The sequence below is a fragment of the Dryobates pubescens genome, chromosome 10 (assembly GCF_014839835.1).
Source record: "Dryobates pubescens isolate bDryPub1 chromosome 10, bDryPub1.pri, whole genome shotgun sequence".
NCBI lineage: Eukaryota > Metazoa > Chordata > Aves > Piciformes > Picidae > Dryobates > Dryobates pubescens.
Window position 1 is genome coordinate 9,565,803 of NC_071621.1, and position 25,136 is coordinate 9,590,938.

Sequence of the window (25,136 nt, forward strand, 5' to 3'; positions counted from 1 at the left end):
GAATCTATCTCCTCATCCTGGCTGGGTGGTCTATAACAGACTCCAACCAGGATGTCAGTTTTGTTAGGCCTGTCTCTGATTTTAACCCACAGGCACTCAACCCTTTCATCCACAAGCTCAAGTTCTGCGGTATCTAGCGATTCCTTAATGTACAGGGCCACCCCTCCTTCTCTTCTCCCTCACCTGTCTCTCCTAAAGAGCTTGTAACCCCCCAATGCAGTGCTCCAATTATGTGAATCATTCCACCATGTTTCTGTAATAGCAACTATATCATAGTCCTGGTGGACCAAGACTTCCAGTTCTTCTTGTTTGTTATCCATACTGCATGCATTGGTGTACATGCACTTCAGCTGGGCTGTTGATTTCTCAATTAATGCTCCAATTTATGCTCCACTCTCCTCTCTGGAGAGACTGGTTTCCTCACCTACCCCCTGCAGACCTAGTTTAAAGCCCTCCCAACAATCCCTGCCAACTCCAATGCTAGTAGCCTCTAGCCCTTTCTAGGTAATTTCAGCCCATCAAGGTCCAGCAGGTCAGGTGCAGTAAAAGTTGCCCCTTCATCAGAGAACCCAAAATTCCATTGCCGTTATTTTCTAAAACAATCATTGAAAAGGTAATGTATAGGCAAAGAAGGGCCACAAATATTTTGCACAGGCATCTATAATTACAACTTTATCTCTTCCAACTATATTCTACAAATACAGACTTAATTCTGGCTGACAGCATGAACTTTTAACGTGCAAAATATTTAAGTGAAGGCTATCAGGGTAAATATTTCAGCAGGGTGCACGCAGAAACCATGTGGAAGGAAAAGAAAAACTGGATGAAGAATGCTGCTAGTGACCTTTTAAAGTCAGCTTTTCTTCATCTGGAATGATGTCACAGCAGTGGGAATAAATACAGATGAAGAGATTTATACCTCAAGAATAAAAAACAGTTAAAAAGGACATACATCATTTATTTTAGTGTCTTACCACCAGAATCTAGGACAACATTAGAAGATTTGTTTCCAAACACAGACTCAAAGTCAACATTAAGGCCAGCTGATGGCTGTGCTTGAGCAACAGGAGACGGAGTGAACCCTGTGGGGGAAAACGAAAGAATCTGAAAGTTTTGTACAGTATTTCCCATGAAGCCACCCTCTTTATGCAAGACAAATCAAATCAATATGTAGATTATTTACATACTGCAGAGAGACTAGGAATACATCAAAGGTCCAGGTTACACCAAGAAGCATGTAAGAGAGAGAGCCGGAAGCAGTTCATTTGGAGAGACTCCTCCAAAGAAACGTTTTGTCTCAAAAACTGGATAGACAGGCCATAGAAGACATTCCTCCTTCCCCCAGCTGATAAACCTCTGGACTAACTATCCAGATGTTCCTTATTCTTTTACCAAACACAATCAAATTGAGGATATAATCTCCAAGCTTCTCCAAGAAAAGAGGCTGGCTGGGTGCAGGATCTGTTTCAAGATTATGTGTCCTGAAGATTATTCTCGCCATGCTTTATATTTGATTGAGCAGTTCTCACATGCAACTGGACTAAGATGCAAACCATCCCAAGGTGCCTAGCTAGTCATGCCTTGAATTAGATACTCTTCATAATAATAATTTTTATAGCACTTACATTATTTTTGGACACACACTTTGCAGGTCAACCATGTTTTGCAGTAAATTTCTACTAATTATGTCAAGATACAGGGAATTAAAGCCAACTTAAAACCAAGTTTCAGCTCCTATGCCTATCTGAACTCAGCCGTTTGTCTCCTATGTATCTGTAAGAGATTGTTATCCAAATACCCCTTTTTTTTTCCTCAACACTGAAACTTTGCAGAAGCATGAAGCATTGCATATGATGTTCAGCAGTATGGCAGTGAATACTGATGTGTGTCGAAAATTGTATTTTTTAATGTTATATGTGATCACGCACAAGTGTGCATCTACATCGTCTTGATAGTATGGCAATTACAGCTAATTATTACTTTCTATGAATGGCACCAAAGCATGAAATGCCATCTTGAAAACTACTGCTTCTGGGTTCTAACCAAAATTTTAATGATATGAAGAAAAGAAAAGTAAAACATTTTAAAAAATTATCAGAAATGTTTCAGCAGCAGAGCATCAGGGAGCTGAAATAACTGACCAAGTTACTCTTACTTCTCTTGTTTAGCTTACCATGACAGCACCTCGCTTCAATCCTACTGTTTTCCTGAAATAAGTCATATTTCACCTCATATTTAGTAACTATAGGACACTCTCCTTGAACCAAAGATTTACAGGTATTCGGATTACCTGTTCCTTCCTATTTATTTGTCTTAAAGGAACATAAAACTCGTAACTCAAAATCACTCATCCCTAAGAATTTAAGGAATGTACTTTTCAGTCAAAACAAATCCAAGAAAATAGCACACAGCAAAACATGGGAAGCAGTAATGTGGGAAAAGCCAGGGAGTAAAACAGCAAACCAAAGTCAGTATCTTTATGACAAGTATACTGTCAAGTTGTAACAAGCCATTTCAGAGACTCTGAAGTGTGGACAGCAATTCCTTTGATGGGATGTCCTGCAACTCTTAAAACTGTGCCTGAACTGATAGAAAACTTGACTTACAATAGCTCATGTTTTCCTTTAGAAAATGGCCTTAACTGAAACAAGCTGAGTTTTGTGCTCTCACCTTTTAAGTAGTTTCAAGCTGCATGAAGCTAACAAGATGAGGCAAGCTAGAAGACAATAGGAATCCTTTGAGTTAGCCTCTGAAAAAGATTAAATTCTACTCCTGGTATCAACCACCAGCCCAGGGCGTTTTGTCTAACATGGATGTTTTGAAAGGTCAGTATTTTTCATGGAGTTCCTTCAGGGAATAAATAAAAAAGACTTGACTAATCATCCCATGTTTTGGATAAGGAACAGAGTCATAGGTAATATTTAACTATTGTTTAAACTACTCTGATTTCTATTCAAAGACACCAAACCAAAATGTAATTTCATGGTGCTTAAGAACTAACTCCTCCACAAACCACTTACTGAAGGTATTCTGAAACTTTGCATACTAACAATGTTAGCATTCCCTGTTCAATCTGGTTTAGACAGATAATCATCTGTCACAGACCAGAGCCTGTTGAGTAACTGTCACAATAGGATTCCAGAGCCAGCACCAGAACTGGGTTACTATACAGACATCACACAGCTGCATAAACAATTCCCCGGTTATTTAATGTATCAGATTACCTATTTCGTGTCCTGTGGCAAAGCTTCGTAGTAGTTTAGTGCACTGTTTAAGAGTAATATATCAACAAAAAAATGCCACAAGCAGCAAGAACGTCCCAATTCCTTTATCTTACAAGCAATGAGGTAGACTTAAGATGAGAAGATACTTTTAACATGCAAATCTTGTGTGGTATGTACAACATATAAACTAAAAGAGATCCTGAAATGGAGAGACACTGATTTCATGGTTAGATTAAATAAGCCTTAGTTCAGCACAAATAGGAAGAATACACACTATTTGTGACAGCATGTCTAGCACAAGCACATGAATAGAAGTTGGAGCTGCTGTAACACCACACTTCTGTAGTCAACAACATACCTACTAGTTCTAGGCACACAACACACTCAGGTTTATGTGTCTGTGGTAAGGCTGTAGCCTATTACCTACCTCCAAATAGACCAGCTACAGAAGAAGGCTCATTGCGGAAATGAGAAGCATTAGGGTAAGCTTGAGGACCACAAAAAGAGTCTGATAAGGCATATCACACAAGAGAGAAAGCCAGGAAAGGAGAAGAGGCAGAGTTACAGAAAGAGAACCAAGAGACACTGTTTATCTGGTATTCAAAAAAAAACACAATTTCAGGTCAGTTTCTAAAGCCACATATACTCTAATAACATCAAACCAGTGGAATGAAATCAATACACACCAGACACACAATACGAAACAAGTTTACATTATCTACAACACAGAAGGGGAAAGCACAAAGTTACAGCCAGACTAGTCTAAGTACTTTTTTCTTTTCCCCCCAAGTAAATGCCATGTTTTACACCCTTGGAAGAAATGAGTGTAAAAGTTTCAAAGCATTTTTCTTATACCTGAAGTATAAGGGTACAGCCCAATAGCAGATTTGTATTTGGTTGCCACAAAGGGGTTTAGTGCAGAAAATGGATTGTAATGATCTAAAGAACCAGAAAGAGTTATTTTAAATCCACAGTCACCTTGTTTGTGCTACAGCTAAAACTGCATCTACATTTCATGCACCAGTCTCTCAGGAAGTCACCCCTTGGTTCTAGGTGTATCTATAGAGAGGAGATATTGGGCAGGAGTATAATGCACCAATGCCATCCTTCTCCAGCAGCTTCAGGGCTGTCATTTGATCACAGATCAACAAATGCCACAAAAATCCATCTGGCTCCTTGGTAACAACCCTGCACTAACACAGCGTTTTGTATGACTGCAGAACAAACTAGAATGAGAAAGCTGATTTGACTGAGTAACAGTCCTACTAAACCCCACTATTTCAGATGAGCATTCTACATTCACACAAACCATATACATTTTTTTGGAAGTGTGAAAAGAGTGATTTGAAGCATAGGCGAGATTATTGCCCAGTTCTCTCCCTGGGTTCTCTCAAGTTCACAATAGGAGTTCTTGTGCTTAATCTCGGCTGCTTTTACTCTCCACTATAAAAAGACAATCTAGGAAACTACTTAAATAAGATGACAAAGCAGAGATGATGTATTCCTGAAGAGATCCCTTTCTTTTATCTCCATTAACCATCAGAGATATCAAAGACCTCTTTGTTCTAAAAGTCTGGATTCTTCTGGGATCAACTCTAGTGGGGTTCAATGTGCAAAAAGAAAGCACTGGTGGTACAGCACAATTGTCTTTAAGCTTAGTTTAAGAACAGAATTGATGTGTAATTAATTGATTTTTAGTTTATGAAGGCTAACAGAATTCTTCACATTGAAAAGTAATCAAATTACTATGTAGCTGCACCACCAGAAATGTTAAAAGGATTTGTAATATGACAGTCATGCTCCATCACCTCCAAGATTTCAACAGTTGTAAAAAGGTGAGTCATTAGTTTATTGCCTAACAGGTAAATAGGTTGAATAGAGCATGAACCAGAATGTGCATGGCTTTACCAGTTTTGGTAATGCAAACAAGGTGGGGGAGTGTGGGAAATCAACTACCAAAAAACGTTAGATTAAGCTCCTGCGTTTAAAAAGAACATTTCAATATGAGGAACAAAGTAGCAGCATTTTGTTTTCATTCTCAGGCATACATATTTTACCCTAAAATTCCTAAGCATAAGAGACTGTGTAAAACTCAAACGACTGCCTTAACCAATTTCTTTTATATCAGGTAGAACCCCATCCAGGTAGGCAAGCAAGGATTTCAACACTACCATGATGGCACAATTACTAAATCAGATTTTAACAGTACAAAATCAGCCCCAAATCACCAGGTTTACTTTCTGAAAGGCCCCACAAATATACTTTAGAAACTGGAATGTTAATTATTTTAGGAAATAGGAAATTAGTTGAAAATGGTACTTTACCAATAAACATTTCATGTGTGGGTGTCCTACTGGTGAAAGTAGACACATCAGAAGACACAGACAGATGAGCAGCATCATTAGTTTTTGTTAGGAAAGGATTTAGATTTGGAATGGCATCATCAACACTATCAACAGTAGCAGAAAAAGGATCTGTTCAATTCCAGAGAGCAAGAGAAAGAAGAAAAGGAAGATGGATTTAGTTACATGCTGGAATTAAGTTAAGAAGGGTCCAGGAAGTACAGGGGGTTTCCTGCCATCTCTAAACTTGACAATTTAGATAACTGCTCAATTTTCAATTTCTCCAGGATAACCTCTTCTCTGCTCAAGAAAAATACCTACACATTTATTTTACTTATTTTTTTAAATTATAAATCCAAGATGGTATTAAACTGTGCTTCTTCCTGAATGTGTTTTATACTGAAAATTAGTATGTTATTGCCCTGGAACCACAATCACTTGATGCTTCACTCAGGCACATCCTGACACTTGATAAATTCTCTGGAGCAGAAACTGCCTCCAAGCATTAAGACAACAACAGGAGCTAAGGGAGGATTTGATGCAAGCACCCTGAGGGTTGCTTGAAAACCCAAAACAACAAAGATGCACTTGCACTGCTTCAGCCTGTGTTTATGGATTGTTGTAGCTACTGAGCATCATAAAATTTTCAAGAGCTATGAATACACCAAGGCAGCATACAGGACTACAGCTTTTTCCTTACTACCTGGGACAAGCTTGTAGCCATTAACCGCAAGGAAGGAAAAACCTGCTGTGAGGACACCTGCCAGTGAGCAGTGACATAGAAAATGTTCCACATTACAAAGTTGTTGGACCATACTGAGGAATGAAGGAAACATTGATCTATGTGAGTCACTTCCCAAGGCATATAGGAGTGTTTTGAGGCCTCCTGAGGGTGGATACAATTCCCTTGCTAAAATACTCCTGTAACTTCAGGATCCAACAGATAAACAGGACACAAAAGGCAGCTACAATGCTTGCTGACAGAAGTAGCTGTGGTTTAGCTGTCTGGCTTCAAAGCATGTGAATCCTTGGTGAAAACAACCTATTGGTGAGATCACCAAAAGTTGCATCTAGTCTTATTTATCACACCTTGATAACATATAGATTCTGATCACATGCAAGTCTTAAAGAAAAATAAGACTGTAACTCCATTATTCTTTGCAGATTTAGTAAATGTTTTGATTTCCAGCAAGTTCAAGGTATCTTATTCAGTAAGATCTGACTTCTCTCCCAAGTTGCTTGGCTATGTTACAAGAATGAGTGAAATACCTTATAAAGCCTTGTTGTTAATCATTCAATCAACAAAATGACAGTATCAGACACTGCATAAAGAACAAGCAGAATAAGCTAATATAGTATTTGCAGTATGTAACAGCAATAAAATATCTGCATTGGTTTATGTACATTTTAGAGAGTAATATTACTAATGCCTCTGTGGACATGCCAATCAGTCAGCTGAAACCAAGTCCTTGCTTCCAGGTACTGCTTCAAACTGTTGTCTGCTCTGAATGCTATTCTAGAAGCTGCAGAACAAACAGATCTGACAATAAACTAGGTCAGAGTATCCTTTAATCAGCTCCTGCTTCCTTTTTCTGCTGCTGCTTCACATTCTTCTGATTCTATTGGTTCTCCTTATAATTGGAAAAAACATCCAAACAGGTCAAACTGATTATTTCCACACCGATACATTTGTTTAGTTTCTGAAATTTAGGTACAAATTGATAGCTGGCAAACACACCAGACACTGCTGGCAAGGTCTCCAAACAATCCCAACAAAAAGCTCAGATAAAAGAATATGAGAACAGCTGAAAAACATAAAAGGTTTTTAACCATATTTGCTTGAAACTACTGCCCACTGGAACTATTTTACACATGTAATCAACAAAAACACACTACATACTACTTTCTGTTCCAAACCCACAAGGTTGTTTGTGGAGTTTCATGCCTTTTGACTGGAAAGATAAAGCAATACACCTCTAGATCGTGATTTTCTGCGAAATGTAATCTGTTCTCAGACTCTCTGCTCACCCCCCTCATTCTAGTTCTAGCCAGTGTGTTCAATCTTGTCCGAGTCTCAAACTTGCCAATGCTGGTGACAAAGGTAACTGAAAATTAATTTGGTTTGGGTCATTTATATCCTTGCATATTCAGATTTTAAGAACTGCTGTCTCTCCTGACAGCAGCAACTCAATGTTTCTAAAGTCCAATTTCATCCCCGAATACACATGGCATCTGTTTGTATCAATGAAATTACTCTGCACCTTCAGGCTATCATTAGGCATTAATGATTCAGGTGCATTTCAAAGAGCAATTTGAATTTAGCAAACTTCTAGTTGGGTAACTTAAAGGTAGAGCATTTCACCTGAGAGAACAAAGGGTTTTCAGTAGCATCTCTTACAGTTTGAAAGAAGTAAACTGAAAACATGAAATTACAGCAGCCATTCCCCAGGGGTTTTAACATTGTTAGCTTAACATCTTTTGAAGAACAAGACAAAAGGCAGCAAGCCAAATATAATAGGTATGTAACACATTATCTTTTTATTACACATGTAAGAGCTGCTGCATAAAACTTAACAGAATTTAGTCCACTGCAACTTTATCTGGATGGGTACTCAAAATCACTAGATATACCAAACACATACATCGTCATGTCAAAAAATTATCTAAGGTAAGGATGCTGTGCAATGTTTAGTGCACAGGACTGAAAATAGTTCAGGTTCCATTCTTGGCTCTGCCACTGACTTGCTGTATGACTTCAGACAAGTCAATGATTTGCTCACATTTCCCCATCTGTAAAATTCGGAACGCAATTCTTATCTAACCTCATCTACGTGAAATGAGTGTTCCTGGCTGTAAAGCTGAAAAGTCTTGTGTTGGGTTGGGTTTTATTCCATGAAAGGTAACAAAAAGTGGTGATGTCAGAATTTTAGCCTCAAGTTTTAGCAGACAATCTGAAACCGTCACAGTTAATTAAACCTCCGAAGTCTTTAGAAATGTGTCAATAGTAAGCAGACATATCAATGACTTAGTGAAGACTTGTAGCAGGACTAACAACACTGAATACAGACTTTCAGGCTCAATTTCCAGGTTAATAAAGAAATACTAGATTGTGATGTGACCTCGGAGTAGAGGAGAATTTCCTCTTTCATTGCTCACCCATGAAACAAATATGACAAGCTGAAATAAAAGATGTTTTCCAGTAAGTGAACAAGACGAGCCACAACATTTCTCTCCGTTTCTAAACTCTAAGCCTATTAAACACTGAAATCTGTGCATAACTCAGTATGTGCCTCACTGCATTTCTCTCAAAAATGCTCTGCTCAGCAAAATTAAAGGACAAGTAAACTACTTATTTTTGAAGCTACCACATATGCTCGTATTGCTTCTGCCACTCAAAATTGTGTGTTACTTCCTTTCAAATGGGGAGGCACACAAAATGCAAAGTACAAAGCAGAAGGTAAATAGGAAAGTCGAGTATATACACTGCTTATTATGATGATATCCAGATAATTGGAAAGACATTCAGGTAAAGTTATAGCTCATAAAAAGATAGTGAAGTAAAATTTCAGCACAGGATTATTTCAGTGCCTACAAACTCCCTGAAGCAGCAACTCCCATTTTTTTTACATCTTAAGAGCATTTCTACAATCACCTTACTGATCAATTAAAAAAAGTAATCTGACAATAGCCATGTAGTTCAGGAGTTTAATATTCTGTGAAGTCTTAATTATGTAGAAAACTAAAAAGAAACATCTTTGTAAGAGATTTTTAATCCTTCACCAGTATAACCAACTGTGACAGGTTATGTGGTGGGATTAAACCTTCACACTACCACACCAACAGTGCAAGCAGGCAGTGTGTTACATGTATCAGAAGTAATCTGCAACACTACAAAGCCGCAAAGAGAAAATCAGCTTTGAGTAAATGACTAAATGCTCCAATATTCAAACTAATCTTCCAGTAAAATTCATGACTTTCTAAAATGCTCTTGCTTGCCTCCTTGGTTTAAGGGCTTGCCTTTATCAGCAAGATAACCTGTCATTCAGTCCATCTTAGCAATTGGGCAGGATGACAATTTAAGTGTTCTGAAGTAAATCTCAGAGAGAGGACCTCCTGAAAAATTTTGTCTCTTCATTTAAAGGGCTCCAAATACATCTTTTTGCTCATTTGTATTTGTAGTTAAATGAAATACAGCAGAAGCGTATTAAGAGGTGCCTTTGGCTTTCAATAGCTGACTGACTAATCTTGCCTTCTGTGCACAGTTGTCACAACTGTCTCAGGCCTCATCCAAGTTCTGCTCCATTATGACCTGTATATTTGCTTTAACGTTAGACAAAACTGAAGATGCACATTATTCAAGTTCCCACGTATGCAGCATGGGCTATCTGGCAGACATCTTCACACAACAGACTTCTCGTAGGTAAGTTTCTGTAGCTTGCTATGTGACGCTTGAAGACAGCAATTACAAGGCTGACAGAACTTTCCAACAACTTGAGTAACTTTGCTACTAAGAACTCTCAAATCAAAAATTTTCTTGTAATCACCACATGCTGCCACATTAATTTAATCCATACCCATATTTGGCTTTTCCTGTTCCCTTCATCCTCTTGTAACCTGTCTTTTCAAGATCTCCAAGGAAGAAACAGCTCACAGACTAGGGGGCACATTTACAGGACCGCAGCCACAACAATTAGAACCTTCATCTGATTCAGAATTCTTACCTCCCCAGGTACTTCCTACTTGTGGAGCAGCAGATATAGGATGTACAGACGGATGAAAAGTTGGCTGCAAATCAAGCAGATCATTTGGCAGCTTTGAAGTGCTATAAAGATAAATTAACACAACTGTTTGAACTACGTCAGAGTTTTCAATACAAGGCAAGTGCCAGAAATTGTCAACAGTAAGGAAAGCTTTATTACAAATGTATGCATTGTTACAAAACCAGATAGAACTAAGCCAAAAATCAGGCAGCCTAGTGAACTTCACATTTTCAGTTCTGCAGAAAAGTGTTCATTTAGCAAGATAAGTTCTATTTTACTCCAAGTGACTTTTGTCAAAACCGTCTAAGACAGACAACCAGTGTTCTCATTTTCCTCACAGTCCAACACCAGGGCTAGAGCATGTTGCTCAGCAATCTTCAGCAACTTTCAAAATTAACCTCATGAAAGCCCTACAGTGTGACAAAAGCAGGCTGTCAGAATGAACTCTAATTGAATAGAATAGACCAGACCAGGTTGGAAGAGACCTTCAAGATCATCATGTCCAACCTATCATCCAACACTGTCTAATCAACTAAACCATGCCACCAAACACCCCATCAAATCTCCTCCTAAACACCTCCAGTGATGGCAACTCCACCACCTCCCAGGGCAGCCCATTCGAATGGACAATCACTCTCTCTATGAAGAATTTCTTCCTAACATCCAGTCTAAACCTCCCCTGGCATAGCTTGAGACTGTGTCCTCTTGTTCTGGTACTGGTTGCCTGGGAGAAGAGACCAGCCCCGCCTGTCTACAACCTCCCTTCAGGTAGTTGTAGAGAGCAAGAAGGTCTCCCCTGAGCCTCCTCTTCTCCAGGCTAAGCAACCCCAGCTCCCTCAGCCTCTCCTCACAGGGCTGTGCTCCAGACCCCTCCCCAGCTTTGTTGCCCTTCTCTGGACACGTTCCAGCAAGTCAACATCTTTCCTAAACTGAGTGGCACAGTAGTGGACACAGGACTCAAGGTGTGGACTAACCAGTGCAGTGTACAGGGGCAGAATGACCTCTCTGCTCCTTCTGGCCACACTGTTCCTGATACAGGCCAGAATGCCATTGGCCTTGTTGGCTGCCTGGGCACACTGCTGGCTCATGTTCAGGCTACTATCAACCAGTACCCCTAGGTCCTTTTCTGCCACTCTCCAGCCACTCTGACCCCAGCCTGTAGCACTGCATGGGGTTGTTGGGGCCAATGTGTAGAACAATGCACCTGAATGTGTTAAATGTCATGCTGTTGGACTCTGCCCATCTGTCCAGCCTGTCGAGGTCCCTCTACAGAGGCCTTCTACCCTCTAACAGATCAATACCTTCCCCCAGCTTGGTGTCATCTGCAAATTTACTGATGATGGACTCAATCACGGGCTGCACCACCAAAATGTTACATCTGAATTCCAGAATTCCTATCTTTCCACTATGACCTACTGTTGAGAAAGCGGCTTCTATCTACGAGCCATTGAAGAGCTTAGGGGAAAGGAAAATATAAAAAGCCTAGTGTTCAGTCAGACCTCTGACACACAAAATGAACAAAAATTTGCACATATGGCTGTTCATATAGACAGAAGTGAAGTCACTGTGGCATCCAAGCATCTGTTAAAATGAGACTGGCAAAAGAACTGAAAGGCTAGTAATGACATCGGAGGTCTCTGCATATTCTCTTGCTGAGCAAATCACTTGTATCACTCAGTTTCCACCATTTTATTTCACTAGTGAATTTCAATCACATTTTGCCACTCGTGCTCCTATTAAAAAGCAGCAGTCTGGTATAGCCCTAAAATGTGTGCAGCAGAACCAAGACAATTATCAAGGTAAAGCTTGTTCGATGGTTTGCTTGGACATATTGCATCTAATAGCAACCAACTGAACTTATGACCCAAGATACTCCCTTTAGGGCAGCTCCTGATGTAAAAATGTGTTCTTTGCCCATAGCAGTCATGCTGCCAGCAACTGAATTTAAATGTGAAGACAAACTAGCTTTTTAAATTTTACTTTTAGTAGAAAATGCTCATCTTCACTATGCAGCATTTCTGGCTGTTTGAACAAGCTTTCTCAGATCTTTCTATGTTTCACAAGCAACATCAGATATTTAAGTTTTTAAATTCTAAGTATACACCTATTTCCAATTCTGGCATCCAAAAAGAACTTGAAAGAAAAAAATATTTTAAAGAAGTCTTTCATTTAGCAATACTGAGACTCCAGCTCTTCCTATGTGATTCAGGTATTTTTCACACATTTGGTGTCAAGTAATTTCCTACAACAGCTTTCTAACAGGGAAAGAAGGCTGTCAACGTGCTGACTACTTTAAAAGAACAGCATTCTTATGTGCTCAAACAGAAGAGCTAAGCAATCCTTTAGGTTTAGGATCACACTCAAAGCAAAAGCATGCATCTATACTGATAAAAGCACTGCACCTTCTGCTGTTGCTGGATTTGACAGATATTTTACAGAATGAAGACCACACACCTACTCACACCAACAGTTCCTGCTAGTTGAAGATCAGGATTAGTGTGCAGTGAGTACACTTGCACTATCCTTGCAAGCCCTTGCAGATAGAGATATTCCAGACACAACTCAAGACTGCAAAACCTGCCTCTCTTCTTTCACACCCTGTTTCAGGCTTTCCTTTTTAGATTTTTCACTAAAAAGAACACTTGTTACCATTCTACTTTTAAAGATCTAGAATTGCAAGACTGTATTAATCTTTATGTATTTATTTTTATGACCTCCCAAACTGAATTTTGACTTTACCCAATCAACTTGTAAGGCTCCTTGGGGACAAAGCTTGCATGTTTTACAGTTCCAACCGTCTGGCTGACTGACCAAGAACAGCTACAATGGCTCTCAGCAGCTGGCTTGTATCAGAAACTATTCTGCAAATGGACAATAAACCCCATACTTTTTATGCCATTTGCAGCAATGGGTTATTTTCTCATCAACTTCTACCCAAATCATCATTACTTATCACATTAGTAATGTACTCCACAGCCACCCAATTATGTACAATATACATTTTACAGCAGAATTTCAGAGGAAACCCCAACTGCAGTGCAACTCGCAGTGAAGCAACACCCTTAAGCGTACCTGTTTGAAGAGCTAGGGGTAGAAAAAATATCAATGGCTGGTGTAGTCATTACGCTTCCTGCTGTGGTCGACACAGGAGAAGCTGCAGTTGTTAAAGAGGTATGAGGTTTCTTTGCAAGTTCTTTTAGACGTTGCTCCTGTTGGGAAAGTGAGCTGGCATAAGAAATCCAGAAACATTGTTTGTGTGTATGACTTTGGAGGCAAGTAAAGCAGAACTTAAGAACACTCTTCATTTATTCCACACAGTAGTGTCAGCCACACCACAGTGTCAGCAGTGGTACAAATCCTTCAGAAACTATTTTAGCAAACCCTCCACAAGTTGTATACATACATAAGATTTAACTGGCGGTGCTCTACCAATAGTACGCATTCAATATAATAATTCTGGTTTTTTTTTTCCCTTTGCTCCTTTAAGAATCCTAATAAGCTATCCACAAGAACACATTAAAAGTGTTTCATTACAAATTCTGTATGCCTACCTTTAAAGCTTTTAAGCGAGCCTGCTCCTCCTCTAACGCAGCCTGTTTTTCCCTTTCATCAACTTTTGTGAGGGACAGGCCAGTGCTTGCAAGGGAAGAGACTGCATTGGAAAGGGTGGTAGCCCTGAAAGTAATTGGACAGGAGAAAAGCCAGCTGTTAATAGCTGACACATGATAGGAACGTCAAAAGAACACTTACCTGGTATCCACCCAGTCTCCTGAACTCTTTATATAGATCTTACACTGTACAACACAAAGTTTAAGTAAGATTCAGCATATGAACTGCAAAATTAACACACCTAGAAACTGTGCTACCTACTCTTAAATCCTGAATTTGGGATCCTCCTCCTTAGGTGTTTCCACTTCAAAATGCATCACGAACATTTGAAGCCTTTGCTCTTTTCCTGCTTGCCCAAGCAGGCATTATTTGTAGATAATCCAGGCTCCAATTTGTTGTTAATTTAACAATTTTAATTAAGAAATTATCAACAGAACTAGTATATCCATGGGGAAGTTTGCAATTTATCATCATGTTTAAGAGCGTGCAAAAAGGTTTAAAACAAATACTTTTAAAACAAACTAATCTTTCAAAAGAAAGCAAACATTCTGAAAAGTAGCTAACAAAATGGTGCTAAGCCCCAATATTGTCACTACCATAAAAAAGAACATATAAACCACAACTATTTATTGAACATGCAATAAAGAAATGTTATTTGTCTTTGAAAGTATGATTATGAAGTTAGCTCCAGATTGTGCTTTGTTTTAGCAAGCACTCAAACCCACTGAATGCTTTTTATCATATACACCATGGTTTTAATCCTCTATTACTTTAAAAATCCACTCTTAAGCATCCATTCTGGAAGCATTTCCTTGCTCTTGACAAAAAAAAATGTGATTAAATAAAGTGTTGTAAGGACATTTATAAATAAAAGTTACAGACCTCACAGAAGTCTAATGATTAAAGTGAATATCTGTAGGCAGTAAATGAAAAAATACTTCTCAGAAGTTCCAGATTAGATGTCAAAAGTGTAACTACTACATGAGATACTCTACCGCAAGTGATTGTAGCTCCCTAAATTCTAGTTCTGTTGACCTGGAAGAAGTATTTGGCAGAAGATATGGTAACTTGCTGCTCTGTCACGGCTAATACAGTACCTTCAAGGTAGCCTACACAAAACTTAGTTTATAATGAAGCTGAAAATAAAGGACTTAACATTTGATTCAACAATTGTTTAGAAGGATAAGGGGCATAAGCACCTGCTTGCAGCTGTGGAATCTTTGATTTTCTTCCCTTCTAGAGAAGCTAAGTGTTGTTCCAAAGCATCAAGAAGGCTACTTGGTGCCTGCAAAAAGACATTTAGGAATAGATTTGAAAAAACTAAGGCAAAACAAATCAGTAGTCAAAAAAAACTTTCAGAGAACGCAACTGTAGGGCGATTGGTACAATAGCTCAGAATACTTAGACCACATCTTAGAATTCCATACATATTTAATTACTTGAAATACCAGGTGATGTACTCTCTTCACTAAATTATTCTGTCATAATGACTTGCCAGTGAGTACTGAAATATGTCAAGAGATGTTACGATTAACAACTAGGAAACAGCAAGCAGACAATCGGAAGCAGTCAAGAGTATTTTAAGAGACACTAAAAAGGAAATTGTACCTAAAAATCATTTTTATGTGCATGTCTGCAAGCCTTCACAATGACTTCCCTGGGCATATAGCCAAAAGCAAGCTTGCTAAAATCCATAGCTTCATAGTATAATGTAGAAGTTTCATTATGTGAACTCACTAATACAAATTTTGTCTTCAACTATGATAGAAATCAGTGGCCTTAAACTCAATTAGAATATGTCAGAAATTATCTATAACATTTTACAATAGGATCACTGCATACAAAAACCAGGCTCTGATGGAGGTTGGATTTAATCATAAACTTGGAAATAACCTGGTGACAGTGTAGGCAAGAAAGCCTATGTGAATGCCATAATGCCAGGTTTTTCTGATTAAGCAACCCTGAAACAGACATGTGCTGGCAAACACATAATAGGTTTATCTACCTGTGAGAGATCTGGTATGTCTCCTCTGTCAATTCCAACTTGCTGTAATAAAACAAATGAGCTTTAGAACCTGTTTGCTTTTGTTAAAGGCAGAGATGATCAAATAAACATTAAGATGAAGTCATGTAAAAAGCACAAACCTGTCTATATATGTCTCATATCTCCACAATCTGAACTTTAGAATGGTTAGTTATAAATTTTTTAAATGTATACACATTTGAAGTAGGTGTTACAGAGATATTTTAATGATACAATGTTAGAAATAAACACATCAAGAATCACATTTCAGAATTTTAAGGCTAGAGAGGTTTTCTTATTCCATAGTTGATAGGAAAAATTCTCAGACCTACTGGCACAGTGCATGCATTTGCTAAAACAAAACACCTTCCAAGTTCTGTAAAGAATCCATTTTCTAAAATGCAGATCTAGCTTAAAATGCTCTGCATCAGGATATATATTGTTACAGAGAGACTAACACTATCAATATCAGTTCATAGTGCTGTCAACTAAAGACAGCTGGAGGCAGTATCTCCAGGACTGACAACGAATCAAGCTTTATGACTTAGTTTCTTCCTAAGAGGCATATGAATACTGACGGAAAGCAAAACAAGAACAGAAGCACGTATCAACTGTGAAATCCACAATACTAGGACATTAATTCAGCAGTGCTTCAGAAACAAGAAACTAACACACATTTTTACAAAAACCCAGACCCACAAAACAAAACATTTTGGAAGAAAATAGAACTATTTTTTGCCCTATAAATACATCTAAAGCCAAGATATGTTTAAAAAAGAAAAAAAAGTGATTTTAAAAAATCACATCTTCATCTATTTGTCTCCATTTCTTCTTTGTGAAGCTGCTGTTTCATCCAAATCTTACGGCAGAATGGTTTGTTTCAAACTAGAATACAGTTAGAGTCACAGAAGGTAGCAGATCACCATGAAGTTACTCTGTTAAAGCAAAGCTCTTCAAAAGAAAGCTCATAATTATCATGTAACCAGAGAACTGTTAACATTCATATTTACATACTCTTCTCCTTAAGATAAACCATTTGGATTTTTCAACACAGTCCTCAAATGAACTAATCATCAGGGAAGCGACTAACAAGATGACCACTGATGGAATTGCAATCAAGCTGGAAGGAAGAGTTATCTCCTGAAAAAATCAGCCCTTTATGAGCTTTTCAAATAGAGGGCAGCCAGTCTGCCTGACTAAGGCTTACCTCTGCAACTTTAAGGAACTCCGAGATCCGTGTCATTCTTGTGAGAAACTTCTTGTATATATCAAGGCCTTCTTTGCACTGGTTCTTTTTCATATCAAAGTATTTTTCTATAAGCAGTAAGAATACTTGCATTAAATAAGAAAATCAAGCATTCTGCAAAGGCTATGCAAAATAAAAGCGTATAAACCAAGGCAAACAGAAAATGCCTGCAGATCTCTTTTACTGGGTTAAATGCTGAAGTTGCTACACCACCTAACTTGCACCAAATTACAAAAGCTCCTCTGAACATGAGCTAAAGATCACATGCATGCCATTGCACCTTACATTGCTGGACCTAGATCTCATAAAAGCAAAACCACCCTGAAGAGGACAATCAAGTTTAAGAATAGGTCACCCAAAGAAATGTAAATTCATCTTCTTGGGGTAGGGGGAAAAAAAGGCAAAACCTGAAAAAAGGCAATTTTACAGTTTGGCAGTAAAACATCTACTGTATTCCAGTGGCCATGATTCAGGCCAGATTTGGATGTTCTCTGCCAAGCCAATACCTCTTGTTACAGTGAGGTCTTCAATGAGGTGCCACTGATCACAAAATACTGGTGAAGAAAGCAAGAGAGTCCCACTCTCCTTGCAATAGTGATTTCAAGGCCTGTTTCTACATTAAGCTTTACTCAAAACATGAGTGAAAGCAACTGCATGCTAGTTCTTACTACTGAGGGAAATTAATATATCAGAGTGGTGGAACACTGGAAACAGGTTGCTAACAGAGGTGGTTGGGGCCCCACTCCTGGAGATATTCAAAGTGAGGCTCAACAGGGCTCTGGGCAGCCTGATCTAGTTGAGGATGCCCCTGCTTACTGCAGAGAGGACTGGACTAGATGACCTTTGGAGGTCCCTTCCAACCCAGACCAGGGGCCTCCTAACTGGAAGCATGACTGTCCTTTACTGACTAATTCTGGGGGCTTCTTCCCATTTTGCAAACATCGGGTAGTAACAGCAGTGAGGTAGCTTCATCCCACCACAGAATACAACCAAGTATGATTACTTTCTACTGAATTTTCCAAATTTAGGCTCCCCTGCATCTCCAAGGGCCTAAACTTTAAGGTTGTAATTGTGCTAAAAATCTAAGACATGCTCTAGAAAAAACCCAACCAACTCACAGAATCAAGCAACAATAAAGTTTTGATAGCCAAGCAATTATAGAGACTGTGGACTGCAAATTTGTAACTGGCAACTTATCCCACTTAAAAAGAAACAATATCTGATCTTTTTTCTTTGAGACAAAACATCAACATCATGATCTGGGTTTGCCATAGAGTTCAATGAGACAAAAGCAAACAAGCAAGCACAAACCCCCCAAAACAAAACCAGAAAGCCCCACACCACCACAATCCCCCCAGAAAAACCAAACCAACCAACCCAAACAACTCTAAAGCAGGGCAAGAAGAAAATTAAGTGAAAAAAAAATCTTCACCAGGCTCCACTTTCAGAAGTTTACCAATCCCTGTATACAATGCAATGGAAGATATGGTTGGGTAGAAAAACCTTGAAAACAAATCTGAATTAGAAATAACAGTAATGTTTTGATGCTTTAGAGCAAGACTGTGTTTTCAACTCCTCAAAAGAAAAGGCAGTTGTATTTACCCAAGAGGTTAATAATCCCTTCATTATATGCTGCAAACAGTCTAATGGCATCTTTGAAGAGAAGCATGAAGGCAGCATTAATTACACCATTTGTAAGTTCATTGCTATTGACCTAGGAAGATCAGAAACAAAGTTAAATTAAATGAATTGATCTTTTATTGGAAAACTTCTAGTTGAACTCCAGTGCTCTATCCCAAAGCATGCTTTCCAGTCATCTCAGTGGCTGTTAGTGAAAAGTAGCAGCACAGCAAATCAACAAAGGATCTCTCAGCACAGAATTAGATCAAATAATTTTGGCAGACATTTTTGTTAACTAATGTTAATTTTAACAAACATAACTAGAACACAGAGAGCAGAAATAATCAGCTCTTAACAAACAATTCTTACACAACAGACACAGTAAACAACACTAATTCAGTACAAAGTATTCTCTCCAGTAAGCTGCATATTTTTTTTTTGTTTTCCTGGGTGTAGATCAATGAACAAAACTATTTAGGCTGTTTACATTTTGCAGATAACAGATCCAAGCTCAAGACATTTGATCTTGACCTATTTTACAAGCTTGTGCAGGTCTGTACAAAGTCTATAGTATGTTAGATGTGTATGTGCTGCTACACTTACATTGAAGTCAAGAAGTGCATCCATTTGATTTTGTATAATTGGTACAGTTTTTAGGAGTTTTTCTGTGCTCATTGTTCTCATAACTCCATCAGCCCTGTACAAAACAAAAGAACATTCTTCACCTGAATTTTGAAGGCGTTAGTGAGAAACAAACAGAAAATAAGAAAGGTCAGAGAAGACATTTAAATCATGGCCAAAGCAGGCATTTTGGTGTTTAGGAATGCCATCTACCCAATAAAATCATAACTGCAGCGTAAAAAAGCCACAACCTTTATTTGGCCAAAATATGAATTCAAGATGAGTTTTTATTCAAAGTAAATGAAACTGACAGTGCTTAGAAATAAAGCAGAGCTATGATGCACCAAGTAAACAAAAAAACCCACTTCTAAGGTTATTTCTGAAGCCAATTTTTACCTATGCTTCTTCCAATCACTTGATTATTTCATTGCAGTTCAGAGTATTTTCTTTTCAACTAAAATCAGTAGGAAAAAATAAACAAATGTGGCACTGTTTTTTTCAAGACTTTTCTGAAATGTAGAGACCACATGACACTTCCTTTTAATGGCTGACTACTAATATTTGGTTGTTTATTAGTTATCCAGATTAAAGAGACAAAGATCAAAAATATCCAGGAAAAGCAACAACTGAGGAAGAGACTAGATTGCCTCAGTGACAAGAAACAGCTGCTTTCCCTAAGACAAAACAGACAGCCTTGCAGTTCATCAGCATGTACACAGCAAACCAAGTGTTTCCTGCAAGTGCAAATCCCACAATACATCTGCACAGAAAAGGCTGTGGCTATTCTCCAGGCTGGAAGGCAAAGGGCAGCACATTGATTCCAGCTTTCTACTCTTTCTGTTTGTGCTGCACACTCCTTCCTAACAGCAAACAGCAGCTGCAATAAACCTAATGTGGCATGGCACAAAAAAACACCCAACAAAAAAACAAAAACCCTGAGGTATGAGAAAGGTTGATTGCTCCCAGCAGAAGTTATTGCTGCTGGCTCACAGAAGACCCAACACTTGTGTATCTCTGCAGTGTTTCTGCAGTCACCTGGCCACACACATATCCTATATGTTGAAAAGGTTAATGGTTTTGTGTTGGGACTGCAACCACCTCTAACAGAAGAGGCAGCAGGAGAGCTCCAGTGTTCCCCTTTTACTTTATCAGCACATTTCAAATCCAAATATATAGTGTTAGCAAGGAGGCACAAGGGATCTGGACGTTGTTCTCAGGCCAGTTTCAAATGCCTTCGTAACACTAATGCAAGATACCATTAGACAGCCCACTAATGCAGTTAGCTCATCTATCAGTTTTAAGTCGATATTTTTGTGGATTAAGAATTTAGCTTTTGGCATCAAGATAAATTGCCCTGTGTATGAATGATAAAGGATGCCCCAGTGAACAACTAAAACTGTGGGTTTAACCTTTAAAAACCACTGCATACAGAGATGATGGACAAAGATGGAAAGATTTTCAGCCATGACAAGTACATTTTCTCCAGCTTTCCCAATGGAAAAGATCTCCAGATTAATTCCATTGTTCATCACAATACGCAATTTACACAACTACTCACGCTCTGCACTTATTTTACACGTAAACAAGTACCTAGTCTCAAATGACCAATTTCTCTTTGAAGTGCTCACATCCCAGGGAACTTTTTAATGCCTCAAACTCAGAGTAACATCTACAACGTTCTGTTAAGATCATGAGTTGCACTTTTGCGAAGGCAGTAAACTTCATCCAGACATTTTGAGACAAGAACGGAGAAACACCAAGGAGGACTGCAAGGTGTTTTATAGAACACCTGCCATTTAAACATTCCAGAGCTAGAAGCTCCAGTAAATCACAGTCCCCTATACTATATGCAAGACAAAGTAACTTTGTGATGTATTGTGGAAGATTGGTCCAAACTTCAACTTTTTTGATACATACCTTTCCTTTTCTTATTTCTTTCTTTAAACTGTTAAATGTTTGAAGTAGTAACATTACAATAGCTGAAGTAATGTTTGCAGTGTATATAACCAGGCAGTTGAACCTGCATGTGTCATGGGAGATACCCAAGAAAAGCAGGCATTGTCTGTACTAAGCTGAAGCCAACAGTGGTACTTTTCTACTTGAACTACAGGACAGAAGGAAAAACAAAAAACCAAGATAAGTAAACCAAAATAGCATCCTTACCCTCTTTTTACTTTTGTGAAGTCAAAAGCCACTTGTCTATAGGAAACTGCCTTTTCATTCAGATACCTACTATACCGTCTGATAAACGTTGACATGTCATAACCTAAAAAACAAGTTTCAGAACCTCATTACTTACCTAGGCAATTAAAGGTCAAGAGCATATCTCTAAATCAAGTGTAAGGTATTAAAGACAAGACTGTTTCATTATTATATTTGCCTGATTTCATACTTATGAAGAACCATGTACATCATTGTATTCATCATGTAATCAATACTATGAATATCTCAAGACCTGAACTATGTAGAAGTTCGTATTTCACTTCCTAAGGAAATTACCTCCAAAAGCAAAACAAAGTGTTTTTATGAAACTCCTATCACAGTATGAGGGAAATTACTACCAAAAAATTTACATTATACATTCACCAAGATGTTCACATCAACTTCATACCACATTCTCTGTCATTTACAAATGAATAGGTGGGGGGGGAAAGGCATCAAAGTTAACAATGAGGCATGGCAAAGTTTTCTTATGTTAAGAGAGTAGAAATTTGAAACGTTTTTATAACTGTCAGCCTAAGGTTAGAGTCCAAGAAAAAGATCTGTTACAATCCATACTGAGATCATGCAAATTAAAAACTCAATAAAATAAAGCAATTTAGTAGACCCTTGCTTATCCCTGAGGTTTCTGTGCCAAGGCAGAGTTTGCCAAGGCAGAGTTTGTTTACATGCTCCTGTGGTAAAAAACAGCAGTTACAAGAAGAAATGCAAAAAGAAACCATCTCATGAGATAAAAAAAAGACCAACCAAAACATGAGAGCTACATGTATGATCAAAACTGCACTGTCTAATACTTAAGAAGGGTATTTCAATTGAGAAAATCTGAACCAGAGACATTTGCCCATAGAATGAGTTTCCAAAGGTGGACAGAATGGTCGTCAAACAATTTAGCAATAATTACTGCATCTGACATATATATGATGCATATTTTAAATTTTAATTACTAATCAGAACATACCTCTCCCAAAAGGAAAAATCTTTTCACAAACAGGGGGAATACAAAGTCAGATGTATTTAGCTAAGAGTTAGAAGCACTTATAAATGAGCCTTTCCTAAAAGATGCAACAAATTTCACTAACAGACAGCTTCTGCCATGCCGCAACAGCCTTTTATATTAATTAATGCAGTCTGGGGTAAAACAGACAGAAAATTGACTTCTTAAATGATGTGGTCCATTAAAGCTACCAAGGTGTATTTACTGTCCCCCAGCACACTACTAACTGCTAGCGAAAAAGATGTCTTACCTTGCAATCCACTTTTGTCTAGGAAATTGCTCAGATTAAACAATGTGTTTCTGGACGCCAGATACTGGATAAAACGCTGGATGAAAGGAAAAATTGGAATGCTTTTACTATACATCAATGAGCTGGAACTAAGGTAACAGTACCAAAACTTTATCCAGTTCATGAAATTCAGCTGTTATGCTTTTAAGAATGATTTCAAATCCAGAAACTCTTACAAAAACTCAGCTAACTTAATTTGAAAATTTAGCCATTATTTTCACTGTAAAAATCTGTGAACAAAGCAAAGTCATGAAGATGCTGCATGAAAGCTAGACTGAAAGACCTTTTTATTTTAAGCCAGAATATGGAACTAGAAAATTCTGAAACAATCCCTCCTCAAATAGATTCTCTCACAATTGTTGCACTAACTTCAATTTTTATGTAACCATTAGACAAAGCATCTTCACTCAGTATATAATACTAATAGTGTTTAGATTTAAACTAAGGACTATGAAAATAAGTTGATACTAAAGATTAGTTTGCTTATAAATAAGACATTAAATAAACAGAAGAATCCATATAAAACATTGCAGACTATCAAACTTGGTATGTGTCATTCATTAGTTACATATTCCAAATTACACTTCACAAAAATGAATGATGCTGTTTTCCTGTCATGAAGATACATTTCAGATAACTGGCATCACATTTTTTTTAAGCAGGAAAAATATTTTTATCTTATGAGCCACTACACAGGTTGCTGCTACAAAAATAAACCCATCATGCACTTGCAATAACATTTTGACAGAGGGAAAAATAGTTCTGTTTAAGTGCAACATGTACTATTGGATTATTACCATAAACACAGGTTACATGCAAAAAAGACTGGAGAAAAGTACTCAGTATATAAATGAATTAAGATACGTTCAGCTATTGATAGCTTAACTCAGCTACAAATCAAGCAAGCCAAAGCTGGGGGACCCAAAAGCTTTTCAGACTTCTGTTAATTTTATTAGTTGGGGTTGGGTTTTGTGTTTTTGTTTGTTTGTTTGGTCTTGGTTTGTTGTTTTGTGGGTTTTCTTCTGTGTTGTTTGTTTTTCTCTTCTTTCTTCAGTGAGGTATGTTTTTTTAGGGGGTTTGGCTGTTTCAGGGTATTTGCTGGGTATTTTTGTGGGGTTGGTTTGTTTTGGGGGAGTTTTCTGTTGTTATTGGGTGGTTTTTGTTTGTTTTTTTTTTTTTACAAAAGGATTTACAGATCCTCTATAAACTTCTGGACATTTTCCTTAGCACTGTATTTCCACGTTCAGTGTTCAAGTACTACTTCTACCTGTGAAAAGCTTCATCCTGAGCAACAGTCTTACCCTCATTACTTCTGTTAACACATTCAGCCACTAAAATTTGTTTGGTAGCTTTATTCTTAAATAAAAAGTATTTAGACAGTGGTCCCATGAAATAACTTTAACTACTATGAACTGTACTGGAATCAGTTTAAAATGTCTATGACTCAAAGTGCAAGCACAGCAAAAGCATAGACTCTATCTTGAATAGTATCAACTATCTCCATGATAAAGCTTAAAGTCAGCATGAGAAGTTTGCCCTCTTGTGGTTTACTTAGTTTCAAAGCATAGATTTTCACCAAGGCCAGAAACACTGCAGCTGATCTGCAAGAGAAACCCGTATGTATATGTATATTTTAAAATTTAAAATCCTTCACAAGATAGTCAGTCAGCCAGAGGAAGCAATTACATGACTTATAAAGAGATCTGAATGCAAGCCAACATTTTGGTCCTCTCCAAAAAAAAACTACTTCCAATTTTCTAAAGCTATCCCTTTTAATTCCAAAATTCTTGTACCTCATGTTATACTGACTGCTGGCAGTAAAAAGCAATGTTTGCAAACATGTTCTGAGAAAGCCTTAGAAATATAGTTGGGGGGGGTTAAAATGCAGAAAATTGATGCTGTTGCTAATCTTGGCTCTTCAAAAAAGAAGGTCCCATAGCCAGTTCACAAGTACACTTTGGCTTCACTACAGAAGGTTAGGGAGTAATGGTGGAAATCAATTCCAAATTAAGTTGTACAGAGGGCACCTGTGCCAGCTACAGCATGAACCTAAAAACAATTCACTTTTCAGCTTTCAGAAAACTTTTTTTTCTTTTTTTCTGTTATTAAAATAACACCACAAAAAAAGGTACCTCTAGCATTCAGGACACTTGATTCCAGAATTGCAATCTTCAACGTAGAAACAGAC

The 25,136-nt window shown here is 38.0% G+C and overlaps 1 protein-coding gene across 11 annotated transcripts in view; it reads right to left on the reverse strand.

Moving 5' to 3' along the window:
- PICALM (phosphatidylinositol binding clathrin assembly protein) overlaps positions 1–25,136 on the reverse strand; it is an 82,733-nt gene that overhangs the window by 20,318 nt on the left and 37,279 nt on the right. For 3 of the 11 annotated variants that reach the window (XM_054164883.1, XM_054164884.1, XM_054164881.1), the window contains exons 3-16: positions 22,910–22,985; positions 21,609–21,711; positions 19,428–19,521; positions 18,807–18,918; positions 17,166–17,272; positions 15,941–15,982; positions 15,135–15,220; positions 13,878–14,001; positions 13,399–13,535; positions 10,288–10,388; positions 5,549–5,698; positions 4,080–4,163; positions 3,652–3,732; positions 975–1,082 (exon numbers count right to left, since the gene is read on the reverse strand). In XM_054164883.1, the coding sequence (XP_054020858.1) occupies positions 975–1,082; positions 3,652–3,732; positions 4,080–4,163; positions 5,549–5,698; positions 10,288–10,388; positions 13,399–13,535; positions 13,878–14,001; positions 15,135–15,220; positions 15,941–15,982; positions 17,166–17,272; positions 18,807–18,918; positions 19,428–19,521; positions 21,609–21,711; positions 22,910–22,985 (1,405 nt within the window). The remainder of the gene's footprint in view (positions 1–974; positions 1,083–3,651; positions 3,733–4,079; positions 4,164–5,548; positions 5,699–10,287; positions 10,389–13,398; positions 13,536–13,877; positions 14,002–15,134; positions 15,221–15,940; positions 15,983–17,165; positions 17,273–18,806; positions 18,919–19,427; positions 19,522–21,608; positions 21,712–22,909; positions 22,986–25,136) is intronic. The other 8 variants (XM_054164889.1, XM_054164888.1, XM_054164891.1 and 5 more) reach the window with 6 other exon arrangements.